This window comes from Phaseolus vulgaris, chromosome 8 (assembly GCF_000499845.2).
Source record: "Phaseolus vulgaris cultivar G19833 chromosome 8, P. vulgaris v2.0, whole genome shotgun sequence".
Classification (NCBI taxonomy): domain Eukaryota; kingdom Viridiplantae; phylum Streptophyta; class Magnoliopsida; order Fabales; family Fabaceae; genus Phaseolus; species Phaseolus vulgaris.
This window is the reverse complement of record NC_023752.2, coordinates 39,126,033-39,141,143: the sequence shown is the minus strand read 5'-3', so window position 1 is coordinate 39,141,143 and position 15,111 is coordinate 39,126,033. Positions and strand designations below refer to the sequence as shown.

Below are 15,111 nucleotides of genomic sequence, written 5' to 3'. Positions count from 1 at the left end.
GGTCCTTTGTTTTGTTTGAAGTGGTGCACGTGCCAAGGGAGCAGAATGCCCGAGCTAACTTGCTAGCCAAGCTCGCCAGTTCGGGCAAGGGGGGAAGGCAGAGGACCGTTATACAAGAAACTTTGAAGACACCTCGAGCATTCGTAGCAGATCACTAGGTTCTTCAAGTTTGCAAGTCAAGGGAAGGGACGGCGAGGAGTCATAGATCTTTGACTCAGGAGACTTTGAGGACGCCGAGAGTTAGAGCACATCCAGTGGGAGAGACAAAGATGATGCAGGTTTGCACTATCCATGAGCCAGATACATAGATAACGCCATACCAGCGCTACATGGCGGATGGTGTGCTCCCAATGGACCCGACGGAGGCTAGAAAGGTAAAGAAGAACTCCAGTAGGTTCACCCTCATCGATGGCGAGCTGTACAGGTTTGGGTTTACACATCCTCTTTTAGTATGTGTACATGGAGAGAAGTGCATGAGAATTATGGCTGAGCTCCATGAGGGGATTTGTGGGAGTCACATTGGAGGTCGAGCTTTGGCAACAAGAACTCTCCGTGCAGGTTATTATTGGCCAACAATGAGGGAAGATTGCAAGAAATATGCCAGTGTTGCAAGCAATGCCAGCAGCACGCCGATTGGCACAAGGCGCCTCCAGAAGAGCTAAAGTCAATTTATAGCCCCTGGCCGTTCCATACGTGGGGAATCGATATTCAGGGACCCTTTCCATTGGCGATCAGGCAGATGAAGTATTTTGTTGTGGCGATCGAGTACTTCACAAAGTGGACTGAAGCAGAACCAGTAGCCCAGATCACCGCGCACAAGATTCAGAGTTTCGTGTGGAAGAATATTGTGTGTCGGTTTGGTGTGCCTAAGTGTTTGGTATCAGACAATGGGACTCAATTTTCAAGCCACCTGTTTAAGAAGCTGTGTAGGGATGTTGGAATACAGCTGGTGTTTGCTTCTATGGAGCACCCACAGACGAATGGGCAAGTGGAGTCAGCCAACCGGGTTTTGTTGAGAGTCTTGAAGAGGAGGTTGGAGAAGGTCAAAGGGTCTTGGGTTGAAGAAGTTCCCCGTATAGTATAGGCATATCGTACCACTGAGCAATCGGGAACCCATGAAACCCCGTTTAGTTTGGTGTATGGGTGTGATGCGATGATTCTAGTTGAAACCCAGGAAAGCTCGCCGAGATTCCAAAACTTCGTGGCGGAAGACTCAAACGAAGAAAGGAGAATGAACTTGGATTTGCTGGATGAAGTCAGGGAGGAAGCACGGGTGAAGCCCGAAGCAGTGAAAAGAAGAGTTGAACGCAAGTACAACTCTAGAATAAGGCCAAGGCAATTCAGAGATGGCGACCTGGTGATGAGGAAGGCCCACCAGTATGAGATGGAGAACAAATTGTCACCCAAGTGGACAGGACCGTTTAGAATAACCGAAGCACTCGAGAACGGCGCCTACCGCTTGGAGACGCTGGAAGGAGGGGCGATTCCTCGCACTTGGAACGCCACCCATCTCAAGTTTTATTACTGTTAGAGCATTGTAAGTAGTGGTTAACTCGAACAGTTTAAAGCAGTTTCAATTAAAACAGTTTTCAAGGGGGCACTCTTTTTTTCCTAAGGAGGGTTTTTAACGAGGCCACCCAATAAAGAAGGTTTCGAAGTTTATCAAAGTTTCCAAGTTATTAAGTTTGCATGATTATCGTTTTAAGTTTTCGGAAAAGAGACTTTGTCGCCCTTGTGTAATTTAAAGCAACGGTGAATTCAGATCGCATGCATTCAGTACAAAGTTTTAAAGCATGAAGTTTTAAACCCTCATCGCCACCTGGCGATCGGAGGTACAAGTTAAAGTTTTAAGTCCTCATCGCCACCTGGCGATCTGAGGCACAAGTATAAAGTTTTTTAAGTTCTCATCGCCATCTGGAGAGAAAAGATTAAAAAGTCCTCCTCGCCTTGAGCGAGTGTAGGCGAGAAGAGATTAAAAAGACCTCCTCGCCTTGAGCGAGTGTAGGCGAGAAGAGATTAAAAAGTCCTCCTCGCCCTGAGCGAGTACAGGCAAGAGCAGATTGCAAGACCTCTTTGCGCGGGCAAATTGAGGCAAGTTTGAAAGTCCTCAGTGCATCTAGGGGAGGAGGAGGTGTAACCCCTGGGCAAGTTGAGGCATCAGGAAAAGCCCTTCTCACCCTCAAGTGAGTTCAGGCAAGATGAAGCTGAAAAGTCAGGGGTGTTAATGATCTTAAGTATGGGAAAGGAAGGTTGATAGAAAACGCCTTTTCCCTTGAGTGAAACATCAATATTGACCTAGTAAGACCAGTTAAAAAAGAAGTTAAAGGATGGCTGGGGAAGGTTCGCAGAGGACACCTCACCACCTAAATCATTGTTCTAAAACTCAGGGAGGTAGAGAAGGATCCGAAAGGCGGCTCTACCCCCAAATGAGGGAACAATGACTTAAGCTATCTCAGGTTAAAGACTCATGGAAGGTAGAGGGAGATCCAAAAGGCAGCTCTCCTTCCAGTCGAGCAAAGATGAAGTCATGAGGTGGCCCCGCAGGGGACGTTTTCAGTTGAAAGGGAAATGGCGTCGCCGAAAGCCTATGGCTTTGAGATTGAAACAAAAAGAAGTTTACACGGCGAGAACCAGATCAGCAAAGTTTTAGGCGATAACATAGAAACACACATGTCACTTGGCAGATCAGGCGAGCGAGATTTCGGATACTAAGGTTGACCCACGCCTACTGCCCAGTAAGTGATTTCGTGTCAAATGTCATTGCTATAGACTAACAGTTTGTTTAAGTTAAGTTGATTTCCAGAGAATTAAGTATCAGTTCGTGCTAAGTACATTAGGTTGAGTAGAAACTAGCCAGTTATATCAGGTGATCGCACAACAGATAAAGTTAGAAGCCACATATATACATGTATATCAAAACAGTTTGAACAGAATGAAGTTATTACATATAAATCAAAGTTAAATACAAGGGTTTCAAGGAGATAAAATTGAAGTGGAAGATGGGAGCAGTTAAGTTGGAGGCATGATCTTGCCATCCACCACTTCGTTATACACTGAAAACTCGGAGAGGTCGAGATCGGGGAATTTGCAAGCAAACTGCTCCAAAGCTGCCCGAAAGCCTGAGGTAAGAACCTGGGCAGCTTCAAGCTCAAGCTCGTCGATCTTTGCCTTGAACCCACTGTTCTCTTCACGAACCTGGGCAGCCTCAAGTTCAAGCTCGACGATCTTCTTCTTGAGCCCACTGTTCTCCTCGCGCACTTAGGCAAGCACTGTAGTAGTGTCGTTCAGTTCTTTGGACTTCTTGTCCTGATCTGCCTCGACTTGCCCTAGAAGGGTTTCCCTCTCGGTCGACCTCTTCTCCAGTTTGGCCATCTTGGCCTCGTCAGCTTTTCGAGCCTCCTCCAGCTCCACAATTTTGGTGCTCATTGGAACGAGCTTGCTCTCTAACTCAACGGCGTCTTGCAGTTTGTTGTGCAGTTTCTGCCACAGTTCATCTTTGTCCTTGCGCAAACTTCAGAGCTCTTCGTTGAGAGCATTTTTCACCCGCGAGAACTCTAGCCCTTGCATCATCATGTCACATTTGACTTTGTCAGCTTCGGCTCTCGCGGTGCTCGCCTCCTCCTGATGGATGCGGTTATCAACTTCGAACTTGCTCAAGGAATCTTTCAGACGTTCACCGACAATTTGAGGAAGACTCTCGACAACCATGGCGTTTAGGCGCGCGGTGAAGGACTTCAGGGCTTCCTGAAGAGGAGCTGGAAGGGCTGGAGTCGAAGGAGGAGGTGAAGGTTGATTCTCACCACCACCCTCGCAAGGTTGAATGGCGAGGGGAGTCACGAGGCGTGGGGGTGAGGCAGGTAGTTCCGTTGCAGGTTGAGAAGAAGCTTGCATATCTGCAAGCTGTTCGGGTATTGCTTCAGCAGCTGAGGCGTTTGAAGCGAGAACATCCCCAGCGGACTCGAAGGGCGTGGAGGCGCTGGGGGGGTTCTCGGCGTAGTCCGGGGTGATGCCTTCAACTGCTGGTGGCTCAGCCGCAGTCGCCCTTTTCCTCTTGTGGACTAGCCCGTCCTCGATGCTTTCGTCCTCTTCCTCCTCCGACACCACCCTGGGGGCCTTCCTCTTAGCCCTTTTGGGTAGCAGCTTTTTTCGCTTAGGGGCAGGAAGAGCGACGGCGGTGGATGGGCCAACCGGTGGAGATTTGCCTTGGGCAGCGACGGCTTTTGCAACAGAATTGGGGATGGTTTGGGAGCCCTCCGCCAGGTTGTGAAGCTTGGCGATGGAGCGCAGCTTGGCCATCTTGTCTTTCCCCAACATTGTATCTGAATAAAGAAACCAATGGTCACAAACCAGTCCAATTCAAGCAGTTGATGATAAACAAGAAAATAAGAAGTGTGAGTTAATGCTTGGACTAACTAGGTAAGACTACGTGCAAATCAGAACGACAAAAGCAACATCAATATAAAAGACAGGGTGATGCGAATTCAAGGAAAGGGAACTCAAAGATGAGGGGAAGACAAACCTATATGAAAGTCCAGTTGACTTTCGTGGAATTCATAGGTGATGATGCAGGACGTGGCCAAAGTTATGTTGGAGGAGGCAACTCCTTTCCAGAAGTTGCATAGGTGTTTGTCGAGCTCCCCCATCTTCTCTGGACCCCTAGCCCTCCTGAAGTTGTCCTTAGACTCCTTCTTTCCCTTGTTCACCCAATACAAGGGAAACCCGTCGAGGAGAGTGGGGTCTTGGTCATTGCAGCAGACGCGCACGAACTTTGCTTTCCAGTCTTTGTAGGATTGCTGGAAGATGGAGAGGATGGACCTCCCAGCAACCCCGTTGAGGCTGACCCATAGACGATCGCCTGGGTTCTTGGCCTCGAACAAATAGAGGAACACGTCCAACGAAGCTGGGTGTCCCAAGTGCGCGCAGATAATCTGATATGCCCTGACAAACGCCCAGCTGTTGGGATGAAGCTGGGCGGGGGTATGTCAAGCTCGGTCAAGAGCTCCCTCTCGAAACGAGTGAAGGGGAAGCGGAGCTTGACCTTCTTGAAGATCGTGGCGTAGACGAAACAGAAGGGTTTGTCGTCGCTCCCTTGGTCGTCAGTGCAGATGGGTTCTCTTAGAGGACAAGGATGAACGGTGACCTTGTCATCATGCTCCTTGCTGAAAGAAAGGTGATGAGAATCAAATAAAGGAGGCTTTTATTAATGAAGGGAGAGGACATTCGCCTTCACATTTGAAGTTCTTCCTTCTAGTCTTCTCAAAATTAAAAGAAGACATAAAATAAAGATGAGGCCCAAGCCCAAAGCCCAAGCCCAAGCCCAAGAAGGCCAAAGCCCAAAAAGCCCAAGTCCATCCCATGAGGTGCAAGGCCAAACATTAAATAAAAGAGCATCATTTGATTTACTCTTGTAGGAGGTGTAGATATTAAATAAGGAAGTGTGAAAATGTAAAAATAAAGTCACATTATCCATGTGACTTAGGAGAGTAGGTGTAGGTGTAGTTTTTAGGAGGTGTCATAGTAGAAAAAGGTCACACCTCCCATGTGACTTGTTTTTTGTGGGAATTTCAAATGAGTTTATTTGAATTTTCCCACCTGATCCGATCGGTCATCGGTAGTCGATGACGTCAGCATCAGAGAACCACGTGGACCACTCGCGGGGTGACACGTGGACCAAGTGGCAGAGAGGTAGGGGGACGATCGCCAAGAGAGGCGATCGGTGGTCAGTAACCAAGTTACCACCGACAGATCAGGCGGCAGAGAGGTCGGGGGATAGATCACCCAGAATGGTGATCGGTGGTCAGTAGCCGAGTGACCACCAGCAGACCAGTTCCCAAACTCGCGCCTGGAGGCAGAGCGCGAGTAGTGAATAAACACTGATCAGTCATCGGGTGTATTGTCATCGGGGTCTCGTGTTACGCGCAGTTAAACTGGGACTAAGGTTCCCAGCGAGAGCGTTACGCATGGGCCTCGCATGAGCACACCTCAAGGAATCATGCACGAGAGTGGCCTGAGGGAACTAGTAAACCAGTCGGTGATTGGTGATTCCCTCAACCCATTACGTGCGTGTCATCCTGAAGGGTAAGTCGCCTACACAGAGAGTAACGTTTGGTGAGTGCGCCTAGACCAGCCACACCCGACGTTCTCCTAAGAGTATGCAATTTACCCAGATAAGAGAAGCATCCTAGGTTACTCCGCAAGGGCGTAACTTAGGTAGACAAAGAGAGGCGCTAGAGCCCTTCCAGTAAGTGACACGTGTGTGGTTAGATGTAAGTTGCAGGCCTCCACGTGTCATCATCTGAGAGGGGTGCGGTCCAGACAAAAGAGCACTCCGTACCGCTAAAGGTACAGACAAGCGCAGACATGCGCAGACTCTCACGCTCCCCATTGCTGATTCTGAAGGTACGCTTTCTCTGAAAAGCATGACAGGGTTCTGACACATGCCAGAAAAGCATAACAGAATTCTGTTATGCCCAGAAGCAGGGAAAGAGAGATAAAATGCAGAATCAGAGTGAGAGTGGGGGGGAGGAGAAAAAAGAGAGACGAAAAAGATAGTGCAAGTTTTTTCTCACACACACATTACTAGTTTCCAGTTTCTGGTGGTTCTGTTGGACTAACTTGATCGTCGGAGTGCAAACGGCCGCTAGAGGCGCCGTCTGTGTGTTTTGTAGGTCACATTTTGAAGACAGAAAGTTCAGGAGGTGATTCTTCAGGAGACGCAGTCGCGAAGACAGGGCAGAGAGTGTTACGAAGCGACTCACCCACGTTCAAGTTGCCGGCAGGATCATTTGGCGCCCACCGTGGGGCCCGAGTGAATCGTTGTCCCATACATACCACAGTTTTAAAGCTCACCAGAGTTTTATCATTTTCTTTGATAGAGAAGATGCCTAGAAACAGACAACCATCACCTGCGCCATCCGCTGATGAAGGAGCTGTGACAATGGCGCAGGTCCTGGAAATGGTGCGCACGCTGCAGGATAACGCTGCAGCGTCGAAAGTCGAACAAGAAAAGATGCAGACGGAGTTGGCTGCGTCGCAAAGCAGGAACGACGAACTGAATCGTGTCAACGAAGAGTTGAGAAGAGCGCTGCAGGCGCAGAGGGAGCACGTTGTTGACGAAAGGGTGTCTAGGCAGCCCTCACCTCCAAGGGCATTCCCCATGCCATTCTCCCCTGAGATCATGGGAACCATGGTGCCTCCCAACCTGGTGGGGGTAAAAGCGTCGTTCAAAGGGGTAGAAGACCCGGAGGCGCATCTGACGGCATTCCACACCCAGATGATGTTGTCTGGGGGTTCAGATGCTGTGTACTGCAAGATGTTCATGAGCACACTGAGCGGAATCGCCATGGAGTGGTTCGTGAGTTTACCAGAAGGGCATATCACGTCTTTCTCTCAGTTCTCGAAGCTCTTCATTGAACAATACATCGTCAACAAGGCACCTGCAGTGGTGTCCTACGACCTGTTCGATGTGCGCCAATACCAGGGGGAGTCGCTGAAAGATTACCTCAACCGCTTTGGAGCACAAGTGGTTAGACTACCCAGCAAAGATGAAGATATGCTTGTGCACGCGTTTAAGAAGGGGGCGCTGCCTGGCCCTTTCAGCGAGTCTCTCATCAGGAGCCATCCCAGCACCTTTGCAGAGATCCGACGACGTGCGGTGGCGCACATAGTGGCAGAAATAGAGGTTTCTGAGAAGAGGGGAAGTGCTGCACCACCCAGACCGCGTGGAGGGCAAGGAAAACCACAGCAAGCAAGGGTGCATGAGGCCAAAGAGGGGAAGAAGGTGCGGGAAAAACCTCGTCCCTATCCACCAGGCAAAGACCAGAGCAAGGGGCGTGCAAGGGAGAATAACGCACCCCCGAGATATAACTTCATGGTGGGATTGGCGGATCTCATCGCCCTTCCTGCCGTAGCAGCAAGGCTACGAGTACCAGAGAAGACGGATAAGGTACTCGGAAGGAAGAAGAATGAATGGTGTGAGTTCCATCAGGCCTTTGGCCATACACTTCATTCCTGTCTGGCGCTGGGACACCAACTGGCAGAGTTGGTGAAGTCTGGTTTTCTAGCAGATTACCTGCGTGAGCCGCAGGGGGATCGCGCGTCAGGATCCCAAGCTGGAGAGCAACAGCATGAAGTCCCCGTGCATGGGGAAGTGCAGACGATCGTTGGAGGCTTCTCTGGTGGGGGATGCACAGCTTCGCAAAGAAGGAGATACACTCGATCGGTGATGGCGGTCGATGCAGTGAATGAGAGTCATTACCCTGAGGTGGACATTATCTTCAGGAAAGCTGACCTACGGGACGTTGTCCCGCACGACAACGACCCTGTGGTCATTTCTCTCATCACAGCAGGAAGGCGGGTGCATAGAGTACTCGTAGATCAAGGAAGCTCGGCGGATGTCATGTTCTGGCCAACATTCAACAAGCTACAGTTGTCCCCTGATCAGTTAAGACCGTATACTGGTTGTCTCTACGGGTTCGCAGGGGATCAGGTAGAAGTGCGGGGATACATCGAGCTGAGGACGACGTTCACTGACGGAACGACAGCCCGCACTGAAAAGATAAAGTACCTGGTGGTGAACGCCCCTTCTGCGTACAATGTCCTGTTGGGGAGGCCAACGCTCAATAGACTGGGCGCAATACCATCGACAAGGCATATGAAGTTGAAGCTGCCATCGATGGAAGGGGCCGTGATAACCATCAAGTCGGATCAGGCTGAGGCAAGACGCTGTTATGAGAACAGCTTGAAACAAAAAAGAAGTGTGTGCCATGTCACCACAAAACCACCACCAGGCGTGCGCGAAGAGCGATTGGCGGTCAGGGAGACACAAGGCGCTCAGAGGATGGAGAGCGCTGCGGTGGGGGGCTCCCAGGTGGCCCAAGTTGAGGAAGAAGAGGAAGGCACGATCACTCCTCGCGAGTCAGGGATCGCGAGAGCGGTCATTGCCAGTGAGAGGAGGCCCCACCCAGCTGAAGGATGGGTCGAGGTGGACATCAGGGGAAGAAAATTCAAGTTAGGGGAATCCCTCGTTGAAGAAGAGCGAAGGCTGATCAGGGGTGTGATTGAGAAGCACATGAATGCCTTTGCATGGTCATCATCCGACATGCCAGGAATCGACCCCGATTTCCTCTGCCATCGTCTATCAATGGACCCCATGGTTCGACCGGTGCGACAGAGAAGAAGGAAATTCAACGAGGAGAAGAGGAAGGTGATCCACGACGAAGCGCAGAAGCTCCTTGTCGCAGGGCATATCAGAGAAATCCAGTACCCCGAGTGGCTAGCGAACGTGGTACTGGTGCAGAAGGCAAGCGGCAAGTGGAGAATGTGCGTGGACTTCACTGACCTCAACAAGGCGTGTCCCAAGGATTCTTACCCCTTACCCAGCATAGATGCTCTAGTCGATAGCGCCTCGGGGGGAAAGCTACTCAGCTTCTTGGACGCTTTCTCGGGGTATAACCAGATCAGGATGCACCCAATGGACGAATGCAAGACCGCGTTTATGACGGAACGGTCTTGCTATTGCTACAAGGTCATGCCATTTGGGTTGAAGAATGCGGGGGCTACCTACCAGCGGCTCATGGATAGGGTGCTCTCGCCCATGCTGGGAAGGAACATACACGCCTATGTAGATGACATGGTGGTTACGTCCCAAGAGAAGAAGCATCATGCAGCTGATCTGGAAGAGCTATTCACCACCATTGCAAAGTATAGGCTGAAGCTCAACCCTGAGAAATGCATATTCGGTGTGGAGGCTGGGAAGTTCTTGGGTTTCCTCTTGACAGAGTGAGGAATTGAAGCCAACCCGGAGGAGTGTGCGGCAATTGTGGCAATGAGGAGCCCAACGATGGTGAAGGAGGTGCAGCAGCTCACCGGTCGCTTGGCAGCACTGTCCCGATTTATGTCTGCTGGTGGGGAGAAGGGTCACCCATACTTCCAGTGTCTCAAGCGCAACAGCAGATTTCTCTGGACGCAGGAGTGCGAGGAGGCCTTCATCAAGTTGAAGGGGTATCTGGAAAGCCCACCAGTCTTGCGAAAGCCCCAGGTAGGCATCCCTCTTCGTCTATACTTTGCTGTTACGGAGAGGGCAGTCAGTTCAGTCCTGGTGCAAGAGCAGGACCAGGCCCAGAGGCCTGTTTACTTCGTAAGTAAGGTGCTGCAAGGCCCTGAAACAAGGTACCAGGCCCTCGAGAAGGCTGCTCTGGCAGTGGTATTCTCAGCCAGAAGACTCAGGCATTACTTCCACAGCTTCACAGTGGTGGTGATGATTGATCTGCCTATCCAGAATGTATTGAAGAAACCTGATGTGGCAGGAAGGATGGTCAAATGGGCGGTGGAATTGTCAGAATTTGACATCCAGTACGAGCCCCGAGGACCGATCAAGGGGCAGGTGTTCGCAGACTTTGTAGTCGAGCTGTCATCCATCGCGACACCTGCAGAAGGGCTAGATTTCCGATGGGTGTTATCGGTGGATGGCTCCTCTAATCAGCAGGGAAGCGGCGCTGGAGTCATCCTGGAAGGACCAAACGGGGTACTGATCGAGCAGTCCCTCCGTTTCGCCTTCAAAGCTAGCAACAATCAGGCGGAGTATGAGGCCCTGATCGCAGGAATGTTGCTAGCAAGGGAAATGGGAGCAAGAAATCTGCTGGCCAAGAGCGATTCGTTACTGGTCACCGGGCAGGTTACCGGGGAGTTCCAAGCAAAGGACCCCTAGATGGCAGCCTACCTGGAGTATGTGCAGCTCCTGAAGACGTCTTTCGCCGAGTTTGAGTTAGTGCATGTGCCAAGAGAGCAAAACGCCCGAGCAGACCTGCTTGCCAAGCTGGCCAGCTCAGGCAAGGGGGGGAAGCAGAGGACTGTCATTCAGGAGACCCTGAAGGTGCCGCGCGCGTTTGTATCAGACAACCAGGTGCTTCATGTATACAAGTCAATGGAGCGTCTAACGATCGGTCATCGGTCGTTGACTCAAGAGACGCTAAGAGCACCGAGGGTGAGATCGCGACCCTCAAAGACCGATGAGTCGATGGAGGTTCATGCGGAGAAGGAACCCAACACCTGGATGACGCCATACCGGCTATACTTAGAAGACGGTGTACTCCCGCTCGATCTGGCAGAGGCAAAAAGAATAAAGAGGGGTTCAAGTAAGTTTACTCTCATAGATGGATGCTTATTTAGATTTGGATTTTCTCACCCTGTGCAGATCTGTGTATACGGCGAGCAATGCACCAGACTCATGTCTGAGCTGCACGAGGGGGTGTGCGGAAGCCATGTGGGTGGTCGCGCTTTGGCAAGTAAAGTACTCCGCGCGGGGTACTACTGGCCAAAGCTGAAGGAAGATTGCATAAGGTTTGCTCAGCGATGCAAACAATGTCAGCTGCATGCAGATTGGCACAAGGCACCCCCTGAGGAGTTGAGGTCCATCCATAGCCCGTGGCCATTCCATACATGGGGGATTGACATCCTAGGACCTTTTCCTGGCGACAAGGCAGATGAAGTTCCTCATTGTGGCCATCGAATATTTCACTAAGTGGGTGGAGGCAGAGCCAGTTGCACACATCACCGCACAGAAAGTCGAACACTTCGTCTGGAAGAATATTGTCTGCCGCTTCGGAATACCCAAGAGGCTGGTCTCCGACAATGGCACCCAGTTCACCAGTCATCAGTTGAGGAAGATGTGTGAAGAGCTAAAGATACAACAGGTTTTCGCTTCAGTGGAGCACCCACAAACAAATGGGCAGGTGGAGTCAGCAAATCGAGTGCTGCTCAGGGGGCTGAAGCGAAGACTAGACAAGGCCAAAGGAGGCTGGGCAGAGGAGGTCCCCAGAATTGTGTGGTCTTATCACACCACCCCACAGTCCAGCACCCATGAGACACCCTTCAGCCTTGTCTATGGGACAGACGCCATGATTCCTGTAGAGATACAGGAGAGCTCCCCCAGATTCTTGAACTTCGTTGCTGAAGAGTCCAATGAAGAGCGTAAGGTGAACCTGGATCTGCTAGACGAAGTGCGAGAAGAGGCCAGAGTCTGTGCTGAAGCTGTGAAGAGAAGAGTAGAGCGGAGGCACAACTCTAAAGTGAGGCCCAGGCGCTTCCAGGAAGGTGATCTGGTGATGAGAAAGGCGCATCAGAATGACATGCAGAACAAGTTATCCCCAAAGTGGACAGGCCCGTACAGAGTGGTGGAGACATTAGAGAACGGAGCCTATCGCCTAGAGACTTTGGAAGGAGGAGCAATCCCCAGAACGTGGAACGCCACCCATTTAAAATTTTATTTCAGTTAAAGTTGTACAGTAATGGCGTTCTCGCGCTAAAAGACACATGCTTTGTATGTGGTGGAAACAGTTGAACAGACAAGGGGGCACTCTTTTCCCTAAAAGAGGGTTTTTAACGAGGCCACCCAATTAAAGAAAAATTTCCAGCATATCAAGTGTGCTCAAGTATTAAAGTTAAAATCCTCCTTGCCCCAGGTGCAAGTGCAGGTGATTGGTTAGGCCCTACTTGCCCTAGGCGCAAGTACTGGCACCGATCTAAGTCTTCCTCACCCCAGGTGTGAGCGCAAGCAGAAAGGTTTGAAAAGCCAGGGGTGCTAGTAAGACCAAGAGAGGGAAAGGAAAGGTTTTGACAAAACGTCCTTACCCACTTGGCATACACCAATATTGGCCCAGTAAGACTCTCAGTCAGAAACCTTTCTCACCCCAGGAGTGAGACAGGGAATGAGCGACTCAACCCGCCAAAGGGTGATGACCTTGGGGAAAGGGAAAGGGGTTAGCGAGAAACACTTTCTTTCCCCAAGACGAGGCATCACTTTGAGCGATCGATGTCAAGGTCCTTTATGCACTTAGCGCTAGAGCGACAGAGAAAGCTAAGTAAGGACTAAAGAGCGATCACTGATGAGTTGTCGGTGATTGGCTAGTAGTGCAAAGCAGCGCACGAGGACTGTTAAACACCAAGCTGAGGGAATAGCCAGTCGTGATCAAGCAGATCGCGCTAAGCCTAAGCTGGTTAACACTTAGTCGCGCGCAAAGAGTAAGAGAAGCAGATCGCGCTAAGCCTAAGCTGGTTAACACTTAGTCGTGTGCGAAAGGAAAGGTAAAGCCCAAGATCGCGCTGAACCTAAACTAGCTAACAGTTAGTCGCGCACATAAAGATAAGTGAAGCTCAAAGAAAATACAAAGAGAAATTGAGCAGTTAAAATCAAGGTATATCACCAGAGATGTTCATACAATTGTCAGTTACAATGAGTTGAATGGTGCAGAAACGTAAGGTTGCAGAATGAAGCTTTGTACAGAAGAAGTCAAATTTACAAAAAGGAAGAGATTCAGGGAGTAGGAGGCCTAAGTTTTCCATCTACCACCGAGTGATGGATGCTGAATTGTGAAAGGTCCAGTTCTGGGAGGACGCAGCGGACTTGCTCGAGCGCCAGCTCGAATCCATCAATGAGGGAATCAACGCCCACGTTCATCAAGTCCTCTTTCTCCGCCTCCAGACTTCGCCTCGTAGCCTCTGCAGCATCCCTCTGCGTGGTGAGGGCAGCAAGGGAGGAGGCAGCTTCAGACAGCTTGCCCACTGCCTCCTCAAGCTTCCTTTCAGCAGCAGCAGTTGCCTCTTTGGCAGACTTGAGCATCTCCACCCGCTGAGAATCCTGTTGGCGTAGGGAGGCGTTCTCAGCCTGTAACTCCTCCACCATTTGACTCTGTTCGCGCAAGGAAGAATTCTCAGCCTGTAGCTCTGCCACCTTGCAGTCCAGAGGACCAACAGTCTGCCCCATCAAGATCTCCATCTTGATGGTCTCCTGGACCTGCATCAAATACTCCCTCCTGGCCTTCTCCACCATGCCTCGCATCAGCTCAACAGAACCCTGGGCGGCTTCAAGGTCACATTGCAGCGACTCCTTGTCGTGCTCAAGTTCCTTCACCCTTTTCTCCAGGGCTTTCTGTTTGCGATGCTGGGTGGAGAACTCCAGCGAGAGCACCACCTGCTTGGCAAGGTGTGCATCTATCTCCTCCCCGCTCCAGTCGACGAGCTCCCCGTTGCTGATGTGCTGTCGCACCATGGAGATAACTCTGCTGAAGTTCTCATGGTTGGCCCCAGTGTTGCTTGGGCGCGAGCCGGACCCACCATGTTCAGCATGTGCAGTGGAGAATGGTAGTGGAGTCGGGGCACACTCGTTCTGAGCAGAGGCACCCCCAGCAGGGTGAGCGGATGGACCAGGCGATTGGCCTGCTGGGGGGGAAGTTGGCGGTAGAGAGACTGGGGGCGATTGTTGGCAAGGAGAAGATGGGCATGCGGGCTCTGGGGCAGGTCGAGTAGAGGGAGGGGGAGGTGGTGAACCTTCCTCTACCTCCACCACCTCGATCTCTCCAGGCTGGAGAGACGAGACCCCCTCAACCACTGGTTTCTTCCTCTGGCGGTGAATGAGGGGGGAGCCAGAGCTTTCCTCTTCCACTGAGGCAGCAGCAGCAGCACGTACAAGTGAAGAAGCCTTCACCAGTCTTTTCCTTTTCTTCCCTGGCTCGGGGCCTTCAGCTGGCGCGACCGAGAGTGGAGGGGCTTCAATTGGCTCAGTGGTGGAAGAGGAGGAGCCAGTCCCTTTGGCCGCTCGGCGTTTAGCAAGCTCTAACACCGCCAACCTCCTATCTTTCCCTGACATTGAATCTGCATAGGCAAGAAAGGGGAAAATTAGACAGCTAAGAGACGCAAGCAAGGTGAAGCGTATAAGAGCATGCATGAGGAGGTATAAGTGCCCTAAGGGGCGGCAGAGGAAGAACTACCTATATATTTCTTCAGGGAAACCACATGAAACTCATCCTTGATGAGGCGAGCGGAGTCATACTTAGCCCCCAGGAGCAGCCCACACAGCTCGCGCTCGTAGGGGGCCATGGTCTCAAGGTCCTTGGGTTTTTTGAATTGAACCTGGGGGACCTAGTAGAGGGGGTACCCCTCGAGCAGATGAGGGCTTTGTGGGGTGGCGGATATCATGTAAAACCTGCCCTTCCAGTCTTTGAAGGACTGCTGGTACAGGCCCAGAAGCACCCGTCCAACAACCCCGTTCACGCTGACCCAAAACCTATCTCCTGGTTTCTTCGCCTCAAAGAAGTAAAGGAACACCTCCACCGA

The 15,111-nt window shown here is 51.2% G+C and overlaps 2 protein-coding genes across 2 annotated transcripts; one reads left to right on the top strand and one right to left on the bottom strand.

Annotated features, from left to right (window-relative positions):
- The first annotated feature begins 329 nt into the window (after nucleotides 1-329).
- On the top strand, nucleotides 330-1,084 carry LOC137825096 (uncharacterized). Its single transcript, XM_068630770.1, has 2 exons — nucleotides 330-558; nucleotides 885-1,084. Exons 1-2 carry the CDS (start codon nucleotides 330-332, stop codon nucleotides 1,082-1,084), a joined length of 429 nt encoding a protein of 142 aa, XP_068486871.1.
- Nucleotides 1,085-3,513: 2,429 nt separating this feature from the next.
- On the bottom strand, nucleotides 3,514-14,874 carry LOC137825095 (uncharacterized). The gene is made up of 4 exons (XM_068630769.1): nucleotides 14,766-14,874; nucleotides 14,045-14,649; nucleotides 13,558-13,927; nucleotides 3,514-4,319 (listed from the first exon to the last, which is right to left on the bottom strand). The coding sequence occupies exons 1-4, from the start codon at nucleotides 14,872-14,874 to the stop codon at nucleotides 3,514-3,516; spliced, it is 1,890 nt and encodes a 629-aa protein (XP_068486870.1).
- Nucleotides 14,875-15,111: the final 237 nt, after the last annotated feature.

Excerpts from the sequence above, each read along its gene's own strand:
- LOC137825096 (XM_068630770.1), top strand. The coding sequence starts at position 330 with ATGGCGGATGGTGTGCTCCCAATGGACCCGACGGAGGCTAGAAAGGTA. Across the intron at positions 559-884 it reads AACAAGAACTCTCCGTGCAG|ACAATGGGACTCAATTTTCA; the intron begins GTTATTATTGGC and ends GTTTGGTATCAG.
- LOC137825095 (XM_068630769.1), bottom strand. The coding sequence starts at position 14,874 with ATGGCCCCCTACGAGCGCGAGCTGTGTGGGCTGCTCCTGGGGGCTAAG. Across the intron at positions 13,928-14,044 it reads TCAGCAGAGTTATCTCCATG|AAAGCCCTGGAGAAAAGGGT; the intron begins GTGCGACAGCAC and ends CATCGCAAACAG. Across the intron at positions 4,320-13,557 it reads GAAGCTTGAGGAGGCAGTGG|ATACAATGTTGGGGAAAGAC; the intron begins GCAAGCTGTCTG and ends TTCTTTATTCAG.